General features: G+C 47.1%; 1 protein-coding gene across 1 annotated transcript in view; it reads left to right on the forward strand.

The window, feature by feature from the left end:
• Window positions 1-4980: 4980 nt before the first annotated feature.
• LOC138969607 (trichohyalin-like) overlaps window positions 4981-20000 on the forward strand; it is a 68386-nt gene continuing 53366 nt past the window's right edge. The window contains exons 1-4 of the mRNA XM_070342465.1: window positions 4981-4998; window positions 16363-16689; window positions 18299-18757; window positions 19512-19663. Of these exons, the coding sequence (XP_070198566.1) occupies window positions 4981-4998; window positions 16363-16689; window positions 18299-18757; window positions 19512-19663 (956 nt within the window). The remainder of the gene's footprint in view (window positions 4999-16362; window positions 16690-18298; window positions 18758-19511; window positions 19664-20000) is intronic.

Consider the following 20000-nt stretch of genomic DNA (forward strand, 5'->3'; position numbering starts at 1 on the left):
CTTGTATAGAATATAGTCAATGTTTGTAAAGATTTTAGTCAAGCAGTATGTAAGAAATGTTTAGTCCTTTGTACTGGAAACTTGCATTCTCCCAGTGGCACTCGTGTTTTTCTCTTTTCTGTGCAGTTTGCTAGCTAGACAAACTCAACGTAGTATTGCACCAACTGTGTAAGTCCTTTGTACTGGAAACTTGCATTCTTCCAGTAAGGTCATATATTGTACTACGTTGCAAGCCCCTGGAGCAAATTTTTGATTAGTGCTTTTGTGAACAAGAAACAATTGACAAGTGGCTCTATCCCATCTCCCCCCTTTCCCCGTCGCGATATAACCTTCGTGGTTGAAAACGACGTTAAACACCAAATAAAGAATAAAGAAAGAAAGAAGACTACACACAAGGAATGTGCCTTTAAATGTCAAGAGTCAGCGTGCAGTAAATTGTTTGATTAGATATATGGCTACCTGGAGTTTGGCTTACCTCTGTGTGAGTGGGGTGGCGTAACATTGCACTTGTAGGCGTAGAATACACAGTGTGCACTGTAAAATGGCGTTGGTGATCGCGAACAATACTGGTAGTTACAGACGCACGATGTTTCTGTTTCAGGGCTAAACACAGGTAGTTATGTGGGGTGAGTTTGGTTGGGGTGTGACCTCTGAAGAAGGGGGAAGTCCTGCTACCGTTTTGATCTGGTATCTGGGGGGAGGGGGTGTGTGTGAGGGGGGCGGAGGAGAGGTTTGTGTGTGTGTGTGTGTGTGCGTGTGTGTGGGTGTGTGTCTGTGTGTATGTGTCTGTAGCTGTCAGTGTGTCTGTCTGTTTGAATTTTTGTGTTAATTTCTGTGTGTCTGTCTAAGTCTGTACCTATCCGTGGGTGTCACGAGAATTTGTTGTTGTTGCTGTTGTTTGAACTATTGTGTGCGTCACTCTCTCTGTCTCTCTCTGTCTCTCTGTCTCTCTGTCTCTGTCTGTCTGTCTCTCTGTCTGTCTCTCTGTCTCTGTCTCTGTCTCTCTCTCTCTCTCTCTCTCTCTCTCTCTCTCTCTCTCTCTCTCTCTCTAACAATACAACACACAGTAATACCCAGCATGACTAGTTTACTAACAGAAATCTCGCGTCATGTAAGGCCAGCTATCAGAACCGCTTACTGATTCATAGCTCTTTCCAACAACAGAAAGACAATCCCTTTTTACATGTCCTTGTATGTATGCTTATTCACAGAGTTGCCAACACCCCCAAAAAGGTAACGACCGTACATTACCCGTTCAATGATTCACAGAAATATTACTCATGTATATATTCCACTAGCAGAGAAAGTGTATACAGTCGAACCTGTCTTTAACAACTGCCCAATGGACCGACCAAAACTTGTCGTTATAGACAGGTGGTGGGGCGGGGATGTAGCTCAGTCAGGGCGGGGATGTAGCTCAGTCAGGGCGGGGATGTAGCTCAGTCAGGGCGGGGATGTAGCTCAGTCAGGGCGGGGATGTAGCTCAGTCAGGGCGGGGATGTGGCTCAGTCAGGGCGGGGATGTAGCTCAGTCAGGGCGGGGATGTAGCTCAGTCAGGGCGGGGATGTAGCTCAGTCAGGGCGGGGATGTAGCTCTGTCAGGGCGGGGATGTAGTTCAGTCAGGGCGGGGATGTAGCTCAGTCAGGGCGGGGATGTAGCTCAGTCGGTAGCGCGCTGGATTTGTATCCAGTTGGCCGCTGTCAGCGTGAGTTCGTCCCCACGTTCGGCGAGAGATTTATTTTCTCAGAGTCAACTTTGTGTGCAGACTCTCCTCGGTATCCGGTGTACACGCAAGCACAAGACCAAGTGCGCACGAAAAAGATCCTGAAATCCATGTCAGAGTTCGGTGGGTTATATAAACACGAAAATACCCAGCATGCTTCCTCCGAAAACGGCGTATGGCTGCCTAAATGGCAGGGTAAAAAACGGTCATTCACGTAAAATTCCACTCGTGCAAAAAACACGAGTGTACGTGGGAGTTTCAGCCCACGAACGCAGAAGAAGAAGACAGGTGGTCGCTTTGAACCTGTGAATTATATAGAAGAAACATTCGTCTGGGATCCTTGGGGTGGTCGTTGTGGGCAGGTTGTCGCTTTCGAGGGTTTGTCACAAGGGCAGGTTGGACTGAACCAAGTATTGCTGCATACCTCAACGCTCTCGGGACGTAGAAATAGGGCCTACGTTACATCACCCCACGGGAGTTAGTATCAAAGGGTCTGGGCGGGATTGGTCGATCGAATGATCGTAGTTCGATTCTTCGATCGATTCGTTCTCTATAACCAGCTACTGTAGTGGTAATACAGCTTTATTAATAAGTACTGCAGTAGATCGCTTGGGTGCGATACTGCCATTGGCATGTACTGGTCACGTACTTTGATATAAGCTCCTGTGATAAGCCATACCTGTCCACTGATTTATACACATGCGCCAAAAAAGAAATTGTGTTCCCAATGTTTTTTCTGTCCCTCTCTCTGTCTTTCTCTGTCTGTCTCCGTCTGTCTCTCTCTGTCTGTCTGTCTGTCTCTCTCTCTGTCTCTGTCTCTGTCTCTCTCTCTCTCTCTCTCTCTCTCTCTCTCTCTCTCTCTCTCTCTCTCTCTCTCTCTCTCTCTCTCAGAGGAGCCTCAAATTGCAAGTTCCACTGTATGTATGTACGTATATAGATCTCCCACTATAAAAACACTTTCCCGTATCGACATATAAAGCTCAACAGGAGTGAGTAAGAGCACATTGACTCTTGCTGGTAAATTATTTCGCGAGTGACCACCGCAGGGAAGTGTTAAGGTTTATGACCGTTTGATGTAGATCTACAGGTAAGTCATTTACAGGTGTTGGTGTTTAGACGGCCGTTTTCGCAGCAGGAGCTCGAGTGTTTCGCCGATTGGCTTCGGTGGGTTATTAAGAATGTTTTACGTATAGGGGGGGGGGGGGGGTGAGTATGGTTTGAAAGATCTGCGTTCGTGGGGGTAATATTATGAGGGCGTTTGTAATGGTTTGGAATGTTATGTTCCTGCCACACGCGTCTGAGCTTGTATGGGGTCAGGTAAGGTTGTTGTTATATTTGTAAAGACATGTGTTTTGAGGTTGTTATCAGTTGTCGTAGTGCATGCCTTGGTGTTAAGTGTAGACTGAAAACCTGCATGTACAGACGAACGTTATGCCCACGGGCTTGTGCTAGCATGTTCATAAGTGCACGTACATACAATGCAATATATTTTTCTAGACTTTGCTCAAGGTTCAAGTTTCGTATACGTTAGAAAAAGGGGCCTAGTGCGCACAGACACAGACACACACATACACACACACACACACACACACACACACACACACACACACACACACACACACACACACACACACACACACACACACAATGTTCATGCACACTCACCCTCCCCGCCAACAATTTTCTGATAATATAAATTTTGTGCCCTGGAGTCATCCTCAGTCTTACAGGCGTTTTTACGTACATGTCATTTACTGATTTTCAGTCTTGCTGACGGTCACTTCCAATCTCCTGCGCCAAGCGTCATACTGTCATACTCTCATCCACCCCCTCCTGAACCAAACCCTCCCCCCCCCCCCCCCCCCCCCCCACACACACACCCGCATGCAGCCCTCGCCCTCTCTTTCCACCCTTTTCTGTCAAAAAAAAAGAAAGAAAGAAGACTGTACGGGTTTGAGTCCTTTACTCGTCCTATAGAAAATCAGCGGTGCGTGTAAAGAGAGTGGGTTGCCCCATACCTTCATAACTAATAGATTTGCTACGGTTGGCTGGTTCGGCATGGATGATCTGGTGACTATGGATGGACGTTCGAGTTGTGGTCGATACGATTAGTATGTAGTGAGGGATTTTATGTAATGGTTGTTTGACCAGTGTGTGTGTGTGTGTGTGTGTGTGTGTATGTGTGGTGATGGGGGGAGGGCTGTTGTCTTTGTGTGTGTGTGTGTGTGTGTTTGGTTTGGTTTGTTGTGTGAGGAGGGGGGGGGGGCTGGCTGTGTTGTTGTTGTTGTTGTTGGTGGTGGTGGTGGTGGCGTTGCAGTCCAGCGAAAATGCGGGCATGTGACAGCATGAATGTTTGCAGATGTGCAAGCTAGGATGCTTCATTGTAAGCACAGTCAGTGTGCTATCTGTGCGATTGATTGATTGATTGATTGATTGATTGATTGATTGATTGATTGATTGATTGATTGATTGATTGATTGATTGATTGATCTGTGCGATTGCTAAAATCTACACGAAAAATTACAATTGAGAATACACTTACAGTGAATAAAGCAGAGCAGTTTGAATCGAAGTCAATCGGTATTTTATGAAAGTACACTAACAACGTTTTACGACGTAGCTGCATGTAGGGCGTTCTGACTCAAGACAAGGCGGGAATGATCGCTGCCGAACAATACATTTTACTTTTGAGGTTTACCATTTGAACTGCGCTTATAGACCGCATGTATGTGGACATGTGCTTGTCTGTGTCTATGTTTATTTATTTATTTATTTACGAGGATTTATATCGCGCACGTATCTCACCACACAAGGCGACTCAAGGCGCATGTTTCTGTGTGTTGTGTGTGTAAGTTCTTGTTTTTGAATAGAAACATATTTCAGCATATCAAGAAAAAACAAAAAGCTTGTGAAAGGAAAAGGAGAGATAGATCAAGTTTGTATTAAGACCTCTACATGTATGCATTAAAACTCGGCTTAAATTTGTGTTTGAAAGGTACACACATGCATGCATACAAGGCCTGAAGGAATATTGGACAAAGCGCCATAGCAAGCACAGGACAACACGAGACGGCTGCTTTGTTGTCCATGAAAAGACCAGCATTTTTATAACCCCCCCACACGCTTAAATTTGTTGACAGCTTCGCAGAAAAATACTTTTGTGTGGACATGCATTAGGTTTTGCCTGGAGGAAAATTGGGTTAGAGGGGTGAAAAAGTTGGGCAGAGGGCGGGGTGCGGGTAAGGTTTGTAAACGCAATGGTGAGAGGGGGCTGGGTGGGTGAAGGGTGTTTGGTGTTTTGCAACCGGGGCTTTATTGTGCTTGGTCTTTGAAATACGCCGTTCGAGTGCATACATTTGCATATGTTCAACCTGTTTTGCCCGAAGGAATTTCCGGTGCTTGGTGGGTTATAGGTTATGATGTAAATCTCTCTCTCTCTCTCTCTCTCTCTGTCTCTCTCTGTCTGTCTCTCTCTGTCTGTCTGTCTCTCTCTCTCTCTCTCTCTCTCTCTCTCTCTCTCTCTCTCTCTCTCTTGCCCCACATACTATTATGAACCATACGAATCATCACTTAAAGGCTGCCATATTCGTAGCGTTCATTAATTAATTAATATTGTTTACATGTGCCAATAATGTTATAAAACTGTACCTAAGGGGATATAATAACGATTGGCTGTAGCTTTCGAACACAGAAAAAAATATTTCAGTATTGCAAAGTGGTGTTGATAGTGTCGAATGTAAACAGAACAGTCTCAAACGCCATCTTTGGTCAACGGTCTACAAATAGCCCAAGTCCTGGAGAACTGTTGCTAAACAATGCAATAAAGAATTAATTATTTCTCGTTATTGGTAAGGACTTCAAACCTAAAACTTTGCAGGAAGCTTAATTTATACATCCCCGCAACGATGGGAAAAGCCCTGGAAGTAATTAAACTAATTAAATAGGACTATGTCAGCCTTTAAATAATCAGCGCACACTGGCGACTATGATGATGATCATGACACACACAAAAAGGAGAAGAAAAGGAACTAACTTATTGTTTTGAGAGAATAGCAGGGCGGGGATGTAGCTCAGTCGGTAGCGCGCTGGATTTGTATCCAGTTGGCCGCTGTCAGCGTGACTGAGTTCGTCCCCACGTTCGGCGAGAGATTTATTTCTCAGAGTCAACTTTGTGTGCAGACTCTCCTCGGTGTCCGAACACCCCCGTGTGTACACGCAAGCACAAGACCAAGTGCGCACCAAAAAGATCCTGTAATCCATGTCAGAGTTCGGTGGGTTATAGAAACACGAAAATACCCAGCATGCTTCCTCCGAAAACGGCGTATGGCTGCCTAAATGGCGGGGTAAAAAAACGGTCATACACGTAAAATTCCACTCGTGCAAAAAACACGAGTGTACGTGGGAGTTTCAGCCCACGAACGCAGAAGAAGAAGAAGAAGAAGAGAGAATAGCAAGTAAGGAGAGTTGTTGAGGGAAAAGAATGTATTATAAACAGTGCCGTATTCAAACATCTTTTGATTCTGTTCATATTGACTTTGCTCAGCGCTCAGGAGGGGTGCATGTTTGTAGAGACATTTTCTACTGCTGACAAATGTATGTGTAATCATATCATTTGAGTACATCATTCTGCATGGCATTCAAAGCCAGCACAAAAACCTACAGTCTAGACCTAGCCTATTCAGCAGCAATTTTAAAACCATCATGCACATCACACACAAAATGTCCACAATGGCGTGTGCATAACAGTTAACACGAGCCTGTGTGTGTGTGTGTGTGTGTGTGTGTGTGTGTGTGTGTGTGTGTGTGTGTGTACGTACGTACGTGCGTGCGTGCGTGCGTGCGTGTGTGTGTGCGTGCGTGTGTGTGCGTGTGTGTGTGTGTGTGCGTGTGTGTGGATGTGGATGTGTGTGTGCGCTTATATCCGGGTATCCTACTGCTACACGATTGCACGACAGTCTCTCAACTTTTTTCCTTGTAAAAAAGAAGAGAACCGAAGCTACTGTGCTAGACACAAATCTCAAACGTGTCTCGTTATTGAAATGATATAGCTACATAAAGAGCTGGACTGTACCCAGGGGAAACAACACAGGAACAGTCGAACCTGCCCTCGCGATCATCTCACTATAACGACCTCCTACCCGCAACGACCACCCCTAATGATCCCAACGAGCTCTTGTTCAATAGTATTCACCATAGCGAACACCTCTCCCTAGCGACCACTTGTGTGGACAGGTACGACTGTAGTTGCCGGTGAATCTCAACTTTTCTTCTTTGAAGTGGCGCCGACAGCAATTTTCATTTTCATAACTTTATTATCGCTTCCTCCCAGTGGAAAGCTAGCTGCACCAGAGTCGCGTTAACCAGGTGTGTGCGTGTTGAGGTTTAATCAGCTACCTGCACTAATGGCAGAATGACCGCGGTCTTTTACGTGCCACTGTGGTGACACGGGGGTGGAACTACAGATACTGAGTCTGCACATAAAGTTGACCCGTTGCCGTTCCCGTCCGGATTCGAACCCGCGACCTTAGGATCAGAAGCTCTACCAACTGAGCTACACGGGCCCCTACCCAAAATCTAGTAAGGAGAGGTGACTAGAGTCTGCCCCAGATACAAATCTCAACCCCGTCTCGTTATTGCAATGATTCAGGTAGCTACACATACATCAGTACATGGCGATGGAGACTAATAGCCAGAGGCCAGCCAGCACAGGCTGTGGTCAACATATACCATGATGGCTGTGGCCTCACGCGGTCAGTATAGACGATGAAAGATGTCGTGTAGTTATGTCGACCACCATCGAGACTGTTACCACACGACTACATGTCGAGACAGCAGCTTGCACTGATCGACAAACCTGGAGAGGAGGGGGAGAGAGAGAGAGACACAGAGAGACAGAGAGACAGAGAGACAGAGAGACAGAGAGAAAGAGAGAGAGAGAGACAGAGACAGAGACAGAGACAGAGACAGAGAGACAGAGAGACAGAGAGACAGAGACAGACAGACAGAGACACAGATATACGCACAGACACACATAGCAAGACACTAACACAAAGACACACACCGCGCGCACCCCCACACATACACACACACACACACACACACATACACACACACATACACACATACACACACACACACACACTCTCTCTCTTCCCCCACCCCCACCCTGCACCTCCCAGTCCCAACTGAGTCAACCTTTACCTTTCCAACCGCCCCCTCCTTTTCACAGATCTTTACCTTCTAATGTGTCAACCCCCGTGCAGTGTTTACCCCTTGCGCTCGCGACAAACCGTGACCTGCAAGCAAGTTCTTGTCTCCTACCTGCGTCACTATCAATAAATCAATGCCGCCCCCCTCCCAGTACATGACGCTCTGTTTTGGAAAGCAAGCGGCCGATGAGCAGCACCGACTGCGAGGGCCGCTCAGAGGCTGTATGCTTTCTGTTTGTGTCGCCAAGGACTCGAGATTCTTCAGGGGCTGAGTCAGAAGTGTGTGTGTGTCTCTGGTGGTGGGGGGTGGGGGGGGGGGATTTGAATGGTACGTAATATTGAACTTGAACTTATGTAAAGTCCTACATTATTTGGGCCGAGTGGACTTTGCGAAGTATACTTCACGAAGCTTTGGCCCTGAGTTGTCCGTCAAACGACTTCGCGTACTCTTCGCTCAATAAGGACCGCCTGTAAGGACCGGTGTAACACGAAATTTTTACTCCACGAAAAATTTACTCCGGAGTAAATATTTCGTACGAAATTCTTACTCCGAGTACACTTTTCGTACGAGAAAAGAACTCCCCAAGGCACGAAAAAATTACTCCGGAGTAAATATTTCGTACGAAATTCTTACTCCGAGTACACTTTTCGTACGAGAAAAGAACTCCCCAAGGCACGAAAAAATTACTCCCTCCACGAAATTTTTACTCCCCATTTTTTTCACTTCCAGTAAAAATCTCGTACGCAAAAATGGGATGCGGGCGAAGGGATAATGCCAATAAGTGATCTCGCGCACACGAATGTCGCGCTACCCTCCTTCCACCCCTTCCACCACCAAGACTAACAGGGGACAAGGGAGTAAACATTTCGTACACCTGGCATGGGAAGTTAAATTGCTTGTGTTTGGGTGAAGTAATTTATTCGTTATTTATTCGTCAGGGGAGTAACATTTTTGTACGAAATGTTTACTCGGAACTCACCTGTCTTGGGGAGTAATTTTCTCGTGTAATGGGGGAGTGCTTTTTTCGTAAAGGGAGTAACTTTTTCGTACGAAATGTTTACTCCGGAGTAAAAATCTCGTGGGAGTAATTTTCTCGTGTTACACCGGGTTAACGTCTGCTTGCATGATAGTCTTTTGTTGAATGGAGCAGGATCTTGATTGTCTGTGACTGTAATCTTTCTCTCAAAGTCTCTCAGACAGGTGATTCTTAAGAGTTTTGGCTGAAACAATAAAACAAAATTTAAAGGATGTTATTTCAGAGCAGTTCTGTGATGCTTGCCCACCAGTAGTTCTGCTAGTACAGGCCACTTTTTCAGACTTTTTACAGTATTGCATCCCATCATTCCCCATGTCTGAATGTTATACGGAGGAGGTTCTTTTCTGTAACCCTAGCGCGTCCCACTGAGCTTTCAGGGACTCATTCTGTTGTCCCTTTTTCTTTTGTCTCTACCAAAATGTACCTGTCATGACCGGCCACCGGCAATGTGGGGACACTCTGGGCTGGTTCCAAGGGTGTCCTATCATCGCAGGTACCACTGTATGGTTATTGTCGGAGGCCAGTTTCGCCCCAGCGTTTCATACTTACAAAGGGTGCACGTCGCTGGCCGAGAGTCTACAAAAGAGCATCCTGGATTAAATATTTACACTCCTCCCCTCCCTACTTCTCTGGAATGTCGAGGAACAACTTCGGCCTCCTCCCGTTTTTTTATGGTCGTTTTTCTATCGCACACACACACATGTATGTGTCATGTCAAAAACTTCAAGTTAGTCAAATGAATGCTCTCGATCTCGCCTCAAAGTAAAAAGTAGGGCAGGTGTTATTTTCGTCTCTGCTCTGAATAACAGTTTTTGAATTGCGGATTACAGTATTGTAAATTGTTACGGTTCGTTAAATATCTAGGATTTAAGGGTGGGTGTGGGTGCGGGGTGGGGGGGGGGGGCTGCTATTGCAAGGTGGCGATGGTTGTTGGACTTTGCGCTTGATATTCGTTGCTCAAATTAATGCGATATTAAAAGATACAATGTCAAACTTTATAACTGCATTTACAAAAAAGAATGTTCTGCTCTGCTGACAGAGCATGGTTTTTGTCTTGTGAGGATTATGTCAGCTCGAATTTTAAAAAGAAAACAGGGCGAGAGAGGGGAGAGAGGGGGAGAGAGAGGGGGGGAGAGAGAGAGGGGGGAGAGAGAGAGGGGGGAGAGAGAGAGGGGGGAGAGAGAGAGGGGGGAGAGAGAGAGAGACAGATAGAGAGAGAGACAGACAGACAAGAGAGAAAGAGGGAGAGAGGAGGAGAGAGAGGGAGAGAGAGAGAGAGAGAGGGGGAGAGAGATAGACAGATAGAGAGACAGACAGACAGACAGACAGAGAGAAAGAGGGAGAGAGAGGGGGAGGGGGAGAGAGAGGGGGAGATAAAAAGAGAGAGAGAATTGGACAGACACCTTTGAAATATCTGACACAAAAAATCACTCAACCTTCGACGACACAGGCACTCTTTTTCATTTTTTCAAGGCTTACTTGCTTCTTTCTTCTTTGACTGCCTGCGGGACTTGTTGTTCCTAATGGCTTGGATTTCCATAGGTCAGAGTGCCCTAAGCATTTTTGGAAAACCGGAGTTTCTCATCATTTCATGTATGTGTGTACATGTATATAAAATGGGTTAATCTTTTCAGGGATAATGTGTTGAATTGTATGGAGCGGTGTAGACTTTCACGAGGATGCATGCGATTTCTTGTTTACACTTTGTCCGTTTATTCGGGGGGGGGGATGTGTGTGTGTGTGTGTGTGTGTGTGTGTGTGTGTGTGTGTGTGTGTGTGTGTGTGTGTGTGTGTGAGTGTGTCACAAGAAAGTACGTTTAAAGAGGGACAGGTGGTTGTTGCTGCTTCTGCTGTTGGTTGAGTTTATATTATGTGCATTAAGCCCCCCTGCTCCCTCCCCCCTTTTCTCTCTCTCTCTCTCTCTCTCTCTCTCTCTCTCTCTCTCTCTCTCTCTCTCTGTCTGTCTGTCTGTCTGTCTCGCTCTCTCTCTCTCTCTCTCTCTCTCTCCCTCCATCGCGCCCCCCCCCCCTTCTCTACCTCTCCCTCCCACTCACTCACTCCCTCCCTCTCTCTCTCTCTCTCTGCCTCTCTCTTTCTCTCTCTTTCTTTCTCTTTCTCTCTCTCTCTCTCTCCTCTCCCTTCTCCTCTCCCTTCTCCTCTCTGCTCCCTCTCCCCCTCCCCCACCCCTCCCCCACCCCCACCCCCACCCCCACCCGTTCCCTCACACAGTCATTCTTTTCAGCTGCCAGTCTAACCCACTCGTGTGTATACATTAGGCTTCCATAAATACGGTATTCAATAGGTCCTATCAATGCAAAGCACACAGTGTGTTACGTAAAAACACAGAACCAGTATGACATATCGATCCCATATATAAAAGCATGGTTTTGCATGTGACGCGCATACGCTTTAGCTATACCACCGACCAAAGGTAACTGCTGTTATCGCACGTGGCTTGGTTGATAAGGCGGACATTCGTGATTGGATCGATATTGCAGGTATGTTCGGAATGTTAGGCATGGCCGGTGGTTCTTTATCCCGGGTGTTGCCTGTGTGGTGTTGTTGTGTGGTGGCTGGTTTTTCCCGTGTTTTGTTGATTGATTCCGTTGTTGTCGTTTGTGTGGCGAGCTAGTTTGTGTTTGTGTTTGGCTGTCGCCTCTGTCTCTCTTGTCTTTCTATCTATTCGTTTGTCTGTAGCTCTGTAGTTTTCTATCTCTGCAGGCTTTCTGCGTGTGTATGTCTTTGTTTGTCTGTCTGTCTGTCTGTCTGTCTGTCTCTCTCTCTCACACTCTCTCTCTCTCAACCTCTCTCTCTCTCTCTCTCTCTCTCACACACACACACACACAAGCGCGCACAGACACAGACACACACACTCTCTCTTTCTCTCTCTCCCTCTCTCCCCCTCTCTCCCCCTCTCTCCCTCTCTCTCTCTTCCCCCCTCCCCCCTCCCCTCGTTCACACATGAACTCACAACCCAATCCACCACCTCGTCCTTTCTCTTTCTCTCCATTCTCATGTTGATTAGAACTCTACAAAGGAGTCGATCGGAGATTTTCAGCTGCCCAGCACAGTCAGCTTAGCCGCTGCTTACAGCATAACAATGACCACCACCACGACCGTAAACTGACCAACTGATTTTTGTCGTCTTCATTCCTGTGTTGGCCTTGTCTGCTCTTTGGCACTCCTATAATAGCCTATTGTCTACTCTATACAAAGTCTCTAACATCTGCGTTAGTCAAACAAAAACAATCTGGATAAGAATCGTAATCTCAGCTGTTTCATTGTCATGGGGAAGGAAGGGCGCTTTCCGAGTCAAAAGGGGGTCTTTCTTCAGTGGACAAAGAACCACTGAAAAACACTTCTGGCTACGCTACGGTCCTTGATAACAAAACATGTGATCCGATTAGAGAGTGATTTTTATGTCTTGAAGGCCGGTGGTTGGTAGAAATGAATGATGGTGAGCCCTGTGTGTGTGTGTGAGTGCATGCGTGCGCGCGTCGCGCCCGTTTGTTTGTTTTTGGGCATGCGTGCGTGCGTGCGTCAGTGTATGCGCCAGCATGCGTTTGAGCGGCATTCATGCATGTGTGTATGCGTCTTTGTAAGTAACAGCCGGTATTTCACCATTCATAACCAAGATCCAACAAATAAAATTCTCTTCTTATATTCTTTTTAATTCAACTATCTGTTTCACCTTTAACCAACCCTACCGTCACTGAGTCCATCCCAAGTTGGACAACAGCAGTGTAAAGTTGTGAGATATCGTATAACACAAGAGAAAATGGCCTCACGCTGAGATACGAAAGGTGTATAAATGGATCGTGATAGGCTTGGGTATATTGAAATTCCTTTGGACCGACTTGGAAGCGTTTCAAGTTCTTAAGGTGCGGGGTTTGTGTTTGTCCACGTGTGTGATTCTTTGTGTCACGTTTGTGTGAGGAGATCGTGTTTGTGATGCCAGTAGGCTATAAGCCGTTCAGGCCGGGATCGATAGTGGCTTTCTTTCGTTGTATAATGTCTTTCTTTCCGGCTTTGGTTGTAGGTATGACTGAAAGTTACACGAGTGAATGCTTTTCATAGGGATAAGGTTTGTAGAAGGTTGAATGTTCGTGAGTAAGGCGTTGTCACTATATCGGTCACATAAGAGCCTGGAGCCAATTGATGGGTCTCGCGCTATAGAAAAGTTATTTATTATTATTATTTTTATTATTATTATTATTATTATTATTATTATTATTATTATTATTATTATTATTATAAGATAAAGGAAGTGAAGAGTGTCTGCTGTGTAGGGACATACTGACGGACTCAAGCAGGCAGCACACCGTGCACGCACACACACACACACATACACACGCACGTACGTACGTACATACGTACACGCACTGTGGCACGCACGCACGCACACACACACGCACGCAGCATACACACACACACACACACACACACACACATACACACACACACACACACACACACACACACACCATCACCACCACACAACACTACACCACACTCACAAACATGTGTTCACAAACACGCACGCACACATTTACATATCACTGGAAGCGGCAACAATGACCCACATGATTGAGGCGTGAAGTGATATTGATTTGAATGTTATATCGTGTAGGATGCAGCTCATTGGGGCAGACAACAGATGTGTATACAACTATACCACACACATACAGTGTATACAACTGTAACACACACATACAATCTATACATGTACATTACTTCCTGCTGTGCACTGCTAGTTTTTGCAGCTGCTGTGCATCTTCAATCGTTAGCCTCTTAACACAGAATCATTCAATGTGTGTGTGTGTGTGTGTGTGTGTGTGTGTGTGTGTGTGCGTGTGTGTGTGTGTGTTCACTGTGCTTGTAGTCTCGTTAATATGTTAGTTTAGGTTGCATTTCTGAGTGTCCCTTTTGGTAGTATTGGAGTTGTTTGTTTCATATATATACCCCTTATTCCATAAGGTGAGAGGAGATTGCTTTTTACATCAGTTGTGTACAGTGCTGTCTTGTTTGTCTTGTTTGTCTTGTTCTATTGCTGCTGACTTTGAACAGAAAAAAAATCCTAATTTCCAAAAGGAGAAACCCGAAGGGGTGGGTAAAAACCTCACCTTACTTTATTTTTATTCGTAAAGTTCTGTCTGTGTTTCTTTAAAGTGTAATCAAATCTCAATAACACCCAGCAAAAAGACCCACCCCCACCAGACCCCCCTGCACACACACACCCAACCCATCCACCCCCACCAGACCCACCTGCACACACACACCCAACCCATCCACCCCCACCAGACCCCCCTGCACACACACACCCAACCCATCCACCCCCACCAGACCCACCTGCACACACACACCCAACCCATCCACCCCCACCAGACCCACCTGCACACACACACCCAACCCATCCACCCCCACCAGACCCACCAGCACACACACCCCCAACCCATCCACCCCCACCAGACCCACCTGCACACACACACCCAACCCATCCACCCCCACCAGACCCACCTGCACACACACACCCAACCCATCCACCCCCACCAGACCCACCTGCACACACACACCCAATCCATCCACCCCCACCTGACCCACCTGCACACACACACCCAACCCATCCACCCCCACCAGACCCACCTGCACACACACACCCAACCCATCCACCCCCACCAGACCCACCTGCACACACACACCCAACCCATCCACCCCCACCAGACCCACCTGCACACACACACCCAACCCATCCACCCCCACCAGACCCACCTCCACATCCAACCCATCCACCCCCACCAGACCCACCAGCACACACACACCCAACGCATCCACCCCCACCAGGCCCACCAGCACACACACACCCAACCCATCCACCCCACCAGACCCACCAGCACACACACACCCAACCCATCCACCCCCACCAGGCCCACCTGCACACACACACCCAACCCATCCACCCCCACCAGACCCACCAGCACACACACCCCCAACCCATCCACCCCCACCAGACCCACCAGCACACACACACCCAACCCATCCACCCCCACCAGACCCACCTGCACACACACACCCAACCCATCCACCCCCACCTGACCCACCTGCACACACACACCCAACCCATCCACCCCCACCAGACCCACCTGCACACACACACCCAACCCATCCACCCCCACCAGACCCACCAGCACACACACACCCAACCCATCCACCCCCACCAGACCCACCAGCACACACACACACCCAACCCATCCACCCCCACCAGGCCCACCTGCACACACACACCCAACCCATCCACCCCCACCAGACCCACCAGCACACACACACCCAACCCATCCACCCCCACCAGACCCACCAGCACACACACACCCAACCCATCCACCCCCACCAGACCCACCTGCACACACACACCCAACCCATCCACCCCCACCAGACCCACCTGCACACACACACCCAACCCATCCACCCCCACCAGACCCACCTGCACACACACACCCAACCCATCCACCCCACCAGACCCACCTGCACACACACACCCAACCCATCCACCCCCACCAGACCCACCTGCACACACACACCCAACCCATCCACCCCCACCAGACCCACCTGCACACACACACCCAACCCATCCACCCCACCAGACCCACCTGCACACACACACCCAACCCATCCAACCCATCCACCCCCACCAGCACACACACACACACCCAACCCATCCACCCCCACCAGACCCACCTGCACACACACACCCAACCCATCCAACCCATCCACCCCCACCAGCACACACACACCCAACCCATCCACCCCCACCAGCACACACACACCCAACCCATCCACCCCCACCAGGCCCACCAGCACACACACACCCAACCCATCCACCCCCACCAGACCCACCTGCACACACACACCCAACCCATCCACCCCCACCAGACCCACCTGCACACACACACCCAACCCATCCACCCCCACCAGGCCCACCTGCACACACACACCCAATTACCCATCCACCCCCACCAACACACACACACACCCAACCCATCCACCCCCACCAGCACACACACACACCCAACCCATCCACCCCCAGGACAAAAGACAGCCATCTGGGATTTTGCGATTTGTATCAAGGAACTGAAACAAAGATTGAGTGCTATTTTAAGATCTGAAAAACAAGGGGAAGTAAGTAGTCTAAATGCATACAATGGGTGCAATAGAGTAAGTGAGATCTTCTTCTTTCACAGGTTAAAATTCCCACTTTCACTCATGTTTTTGCACGAGTGGATTTTTACAAGTATGAACGGTTTTTTTGCAAGTGAGATCAATTTTTATCGACCTATCTAATAATTAATTTATTTATTAATTTGTTTATTAATTTGCTTTCTTGTTTTGTTGTCCTCAGGTTGCCATCACAGTGTTCTGGATCGGCCGCGTAGCCGAGCACTCGTTCCAAGGCCCCAAGATCGACCAGAGTGCCTTCTCCGCCCTCGTCCATAACCAGCATCGGCACCGAGATCACATTGTCTCCGACGGACAACTCCGCAAAGAGTCCTCCAACTCATGGGAATCTGGGTCTAACTGCCACCCCGGGGCCTATGGGGCGAACGAGAGAGCGAGTTTGAGGGAGAATTCCAGCGCCGGTCCTCGGCATGTGCGCGACGGCTCGTACGATTCCTATTCATCCTACGGCAAAGGCTCGGAGGACAGCTTAGAGGAGGCAGCGTTTGAGGTAACGTGGAGGCTTTTCATTTGGTTTCATTTACAGCGGAAACCTCCTTCAAAGACCTCCACAAATTTGAGAAAATCGGGTCTTACAAAAGGAGGGAGTCTTAAATCGGGGGGTCTTAAAAAGGGGGTTCCGCTGTACTTTATTATCCCAAGGTTATGAACAAACGTCTGAGAAAATCGGGTCTTAACGCTGTACTTTATTATCCCAAGGTTATGAACAAACGTCTGAGAAAATCGGGTCTTAAAACGGTCAGAGAGTCTTAAATCGGGGGGTCTTAAAAAGGGGGTTCCGCTGTACTTTATTATCCAAATGCTGGGAAATTGGGGTCGCTTAGCAGCAACAAGAGTGGCGCTACTCAGGTGTGTTAATGTTTCGGTGTAATCAGCCACCTGTACTTATGGCAGAATGACCAAGGTCTATTTTGTGACACAGGGGTGGGACATGGATACTGGCCCTGAGTTTACCTCTGTCTGGCCTGGATTTGAACCCTTGGCCCTAGGATCACTAGTCCAGTGCTCTGCCAACTAAGGCCTAAAAAAAAAATAGGTGTGGTTACGGTAACCCGACCTACCCTATTTTTAGGGGCCGACCCTATAACTTTTTATTACATTTGTCCAAAAAAACCAAAAAAAACCGAGTGCAGAAAACGCAATGAAAGCGAAAGCGCCCGAGTCGCACACTTATTTCCCTGTCAGTAGGTTTAATTTGTACACATTACAAAAAAAAGTTAAAAAAAAAAAATGTGATTGCCTACCTTCCTACCCTATTTTTTTTGGCTATGTTACCGTAACCACACCTATTTTTTTTTTTGCCTAAGCTACCCAGCCCCCTAAGTGGGGTGGCTTCTGTTGATGTTTTTAGGTTCTACAGCGGAATCCCTGTTTCAAGACCCACCAGATTTAAGGCTTGCTTTTAGGACCCTGTTTTCTCACTGTTCACAGCGTTTGTAAACTTGCCCCCGTTTGAAAATTGCCCCCATTTTAAAATTGTTGTTCCTAATGGCTTGGATTTGCATAGGTCAGAGTGCCCTGAGCATTTTTGGAAAACCGGAGTTGCTCATCATTTCATGTATGTGTGTACATGTATATAAAATGGGTTCATCTTTTCAGGGATAATGTTTTGTTAAACTGTATGGAGCGGTGTAGAAATTCACGAGGACGCATGCGATTTCTTGTTTACACTTTGTCCGTTTATTCAGGGGGGGGGGGGGGGGGGAGGGGGAGGTGTGTGTGTGTGAGTGTGTCACAAGAAAGTACGTTTAAAGAGGAACAGGTGGTTGTTACTGCTGCTGTTGATTGAGTTTATATATATATATATGTGCATATAAGTGCCTCCCTGGTCTCTCAGATGTTTGGTGGTGTTAAAAGGGGAGTTCCACTGTATCTGTCTTTTTCTTGCATCGTCTTTTTTTGTCTGCTTTTCCTTCAGTATTGAGCAAAGCGTGTTGTTTTCTGTTTGTGAGCATTTTTTCCATCTTAATGTTCATAATGTCGTGCTTTTGGTTGTGCTGTGAGTAACTAACTACCTTCTTCCCTTGAATTTTGTCACCTTGAGATTGCAGTCAGTACTCCTTAATATCACATAAATTATGTCACTCTTATGTTCAAAGGTGGACGAAAACGGGATGCCTATCCCAAGGTACAACAGCTCTTCTGCGCTGAACCGCAGCAGAGACAGACCGGGCCGACACCTGTTAGGCGACGGCGACAGCGCCATGTATTCCTCCGACAGAAACAGCAGTCTGTATCGCAGCAGCCCTGACCTCTCTCGCAGCACCCTGTCCAACAGACGCTCGTCTTCCACCGACAGTGCTGACGGCTCGTTCTCTGGAGGCGGTCACTCTCGCCAGTCGTCGGACAGCGTCGATTATCCCACCAGGCGCTACAGCACACAGCTTAATCCTGGTCGTAAGACGAGCGTCTCGGCCGACCCGCTGCAGTTTGTCAAGATGAAGGGGGCGACCGACTTGGCCTCGACGGCCGAAGAACAGATCAAGCTCGCGGCCGAGACAAAGAAGTTGAAGATTTCCGGCAGCATCAGTGAAGACGATAGCACCGACTGGCAGAACGTAAGTTTCTTGCTTGTTTGTGTTTTTTTGGGCCTCGCTGAAAATCTGAGAAAACAATTTAGAGGCCTTTGATTGGAGGGATCATGTAACAGAGGTTCTTACTCAGGAGTGGATTCAGGGGGTGCACAGAATGCACATCCCTCCACCTCAGAAAAAAACCCACCTTTTGTTTTACTTGCAATTTGGTAAGATGATTCCGCAGCAATTTCTAAGCTCAGATGGCACCATGCAGATACAGGGGAACCCCCCAATTTAAGACTCCCTCCTTTTTAAGACCTTGTTATCTCAGACTTTCTCCTCACAACCTCTGTAAATTACCCCCAATTTGAGACTCCCTCCTTTTTAAGACCTTGTTATCTCAGACTTTCTCCTCACAACCTCTGTAAATTACCCCCATTTTAAGACTCCCTCCTTTTTAAGACCCGATTTTCTCAGATTTTTTTAGGTCTTAAAAGGGGGGTTCCACTGTAGCACCATTTTGCTTTATTTGGACATGGTTTTTCCCCGGAAACCCTAGCAGTCTCGAGCGTGCTGCGCGCACTCAATTTACACTTTATAATTCTAAGTGCACCCCCTTTACAAGCTAACTGATCTGCCCCTGTTACTTTTTTGTTTTTTTAAATTTATTTATTTAATTTTATTTTTAATTTCTGTTTTTATTTTATTTGTCTGAGCTATCACAGTCAGGTTTGTTTGTGGATTTGGAAAAATAATTGTTGTGTAAATAGGTACATTTGTTTTGTTCTCTTTTCAGAACTTAAGCAGTTGGAAAAATCGAAGGAAAAGCCAGTCGGAGAAGTCGTATCAAATGAAAGAGGAACTGGAACAGATGGAGAAAGAGAAGGAAGAACCGCCAGCCCAGTCCTCCTTCGCAACAAAAACATTTACGCAGATGAAACAAGAGAGGTACCATTTGTTTACGGTTTTCTTTTGCCATGCAAATTTAGTTCAAATAAAAATGAAATTTAAAAAAAACCATAACATACAAAGTATAATAGTTAGACCAAAACTGAGAAAATGGTCCCCAGGGGAGGACATGTCTTGCTGCAATTCACAGGACATTCAATGACACCAGTTAATGTTTCTCTTGTCAGAGTATTGATGTTTTGATGATTAACCTGATATGTATTGTGACAGTCGAGGGTTAAAGGCAAATTCCTTCCCTGGTAACTGCATTCAGCTGACTATCTAAGAATTATCTGGCCAGGCTGTAATGGTCATAGAATACAGCCCTACAATTCCA

Source organism: Littorina saxatilis, linkage group LG6, assembly GCF_037325665.1.
Source record: "Littorina saxatilis isolate snail1 linkage group LG6, US_GU_Lsax_2.0, whole genome shotgun sequence".
Classification (NCBI taxonomy): Eukaryota; Metazoa; Mollusca; class Gastropoda; order Littorinimorpha; family Littorinidae; genus Littorina; species Littorina saxatilis.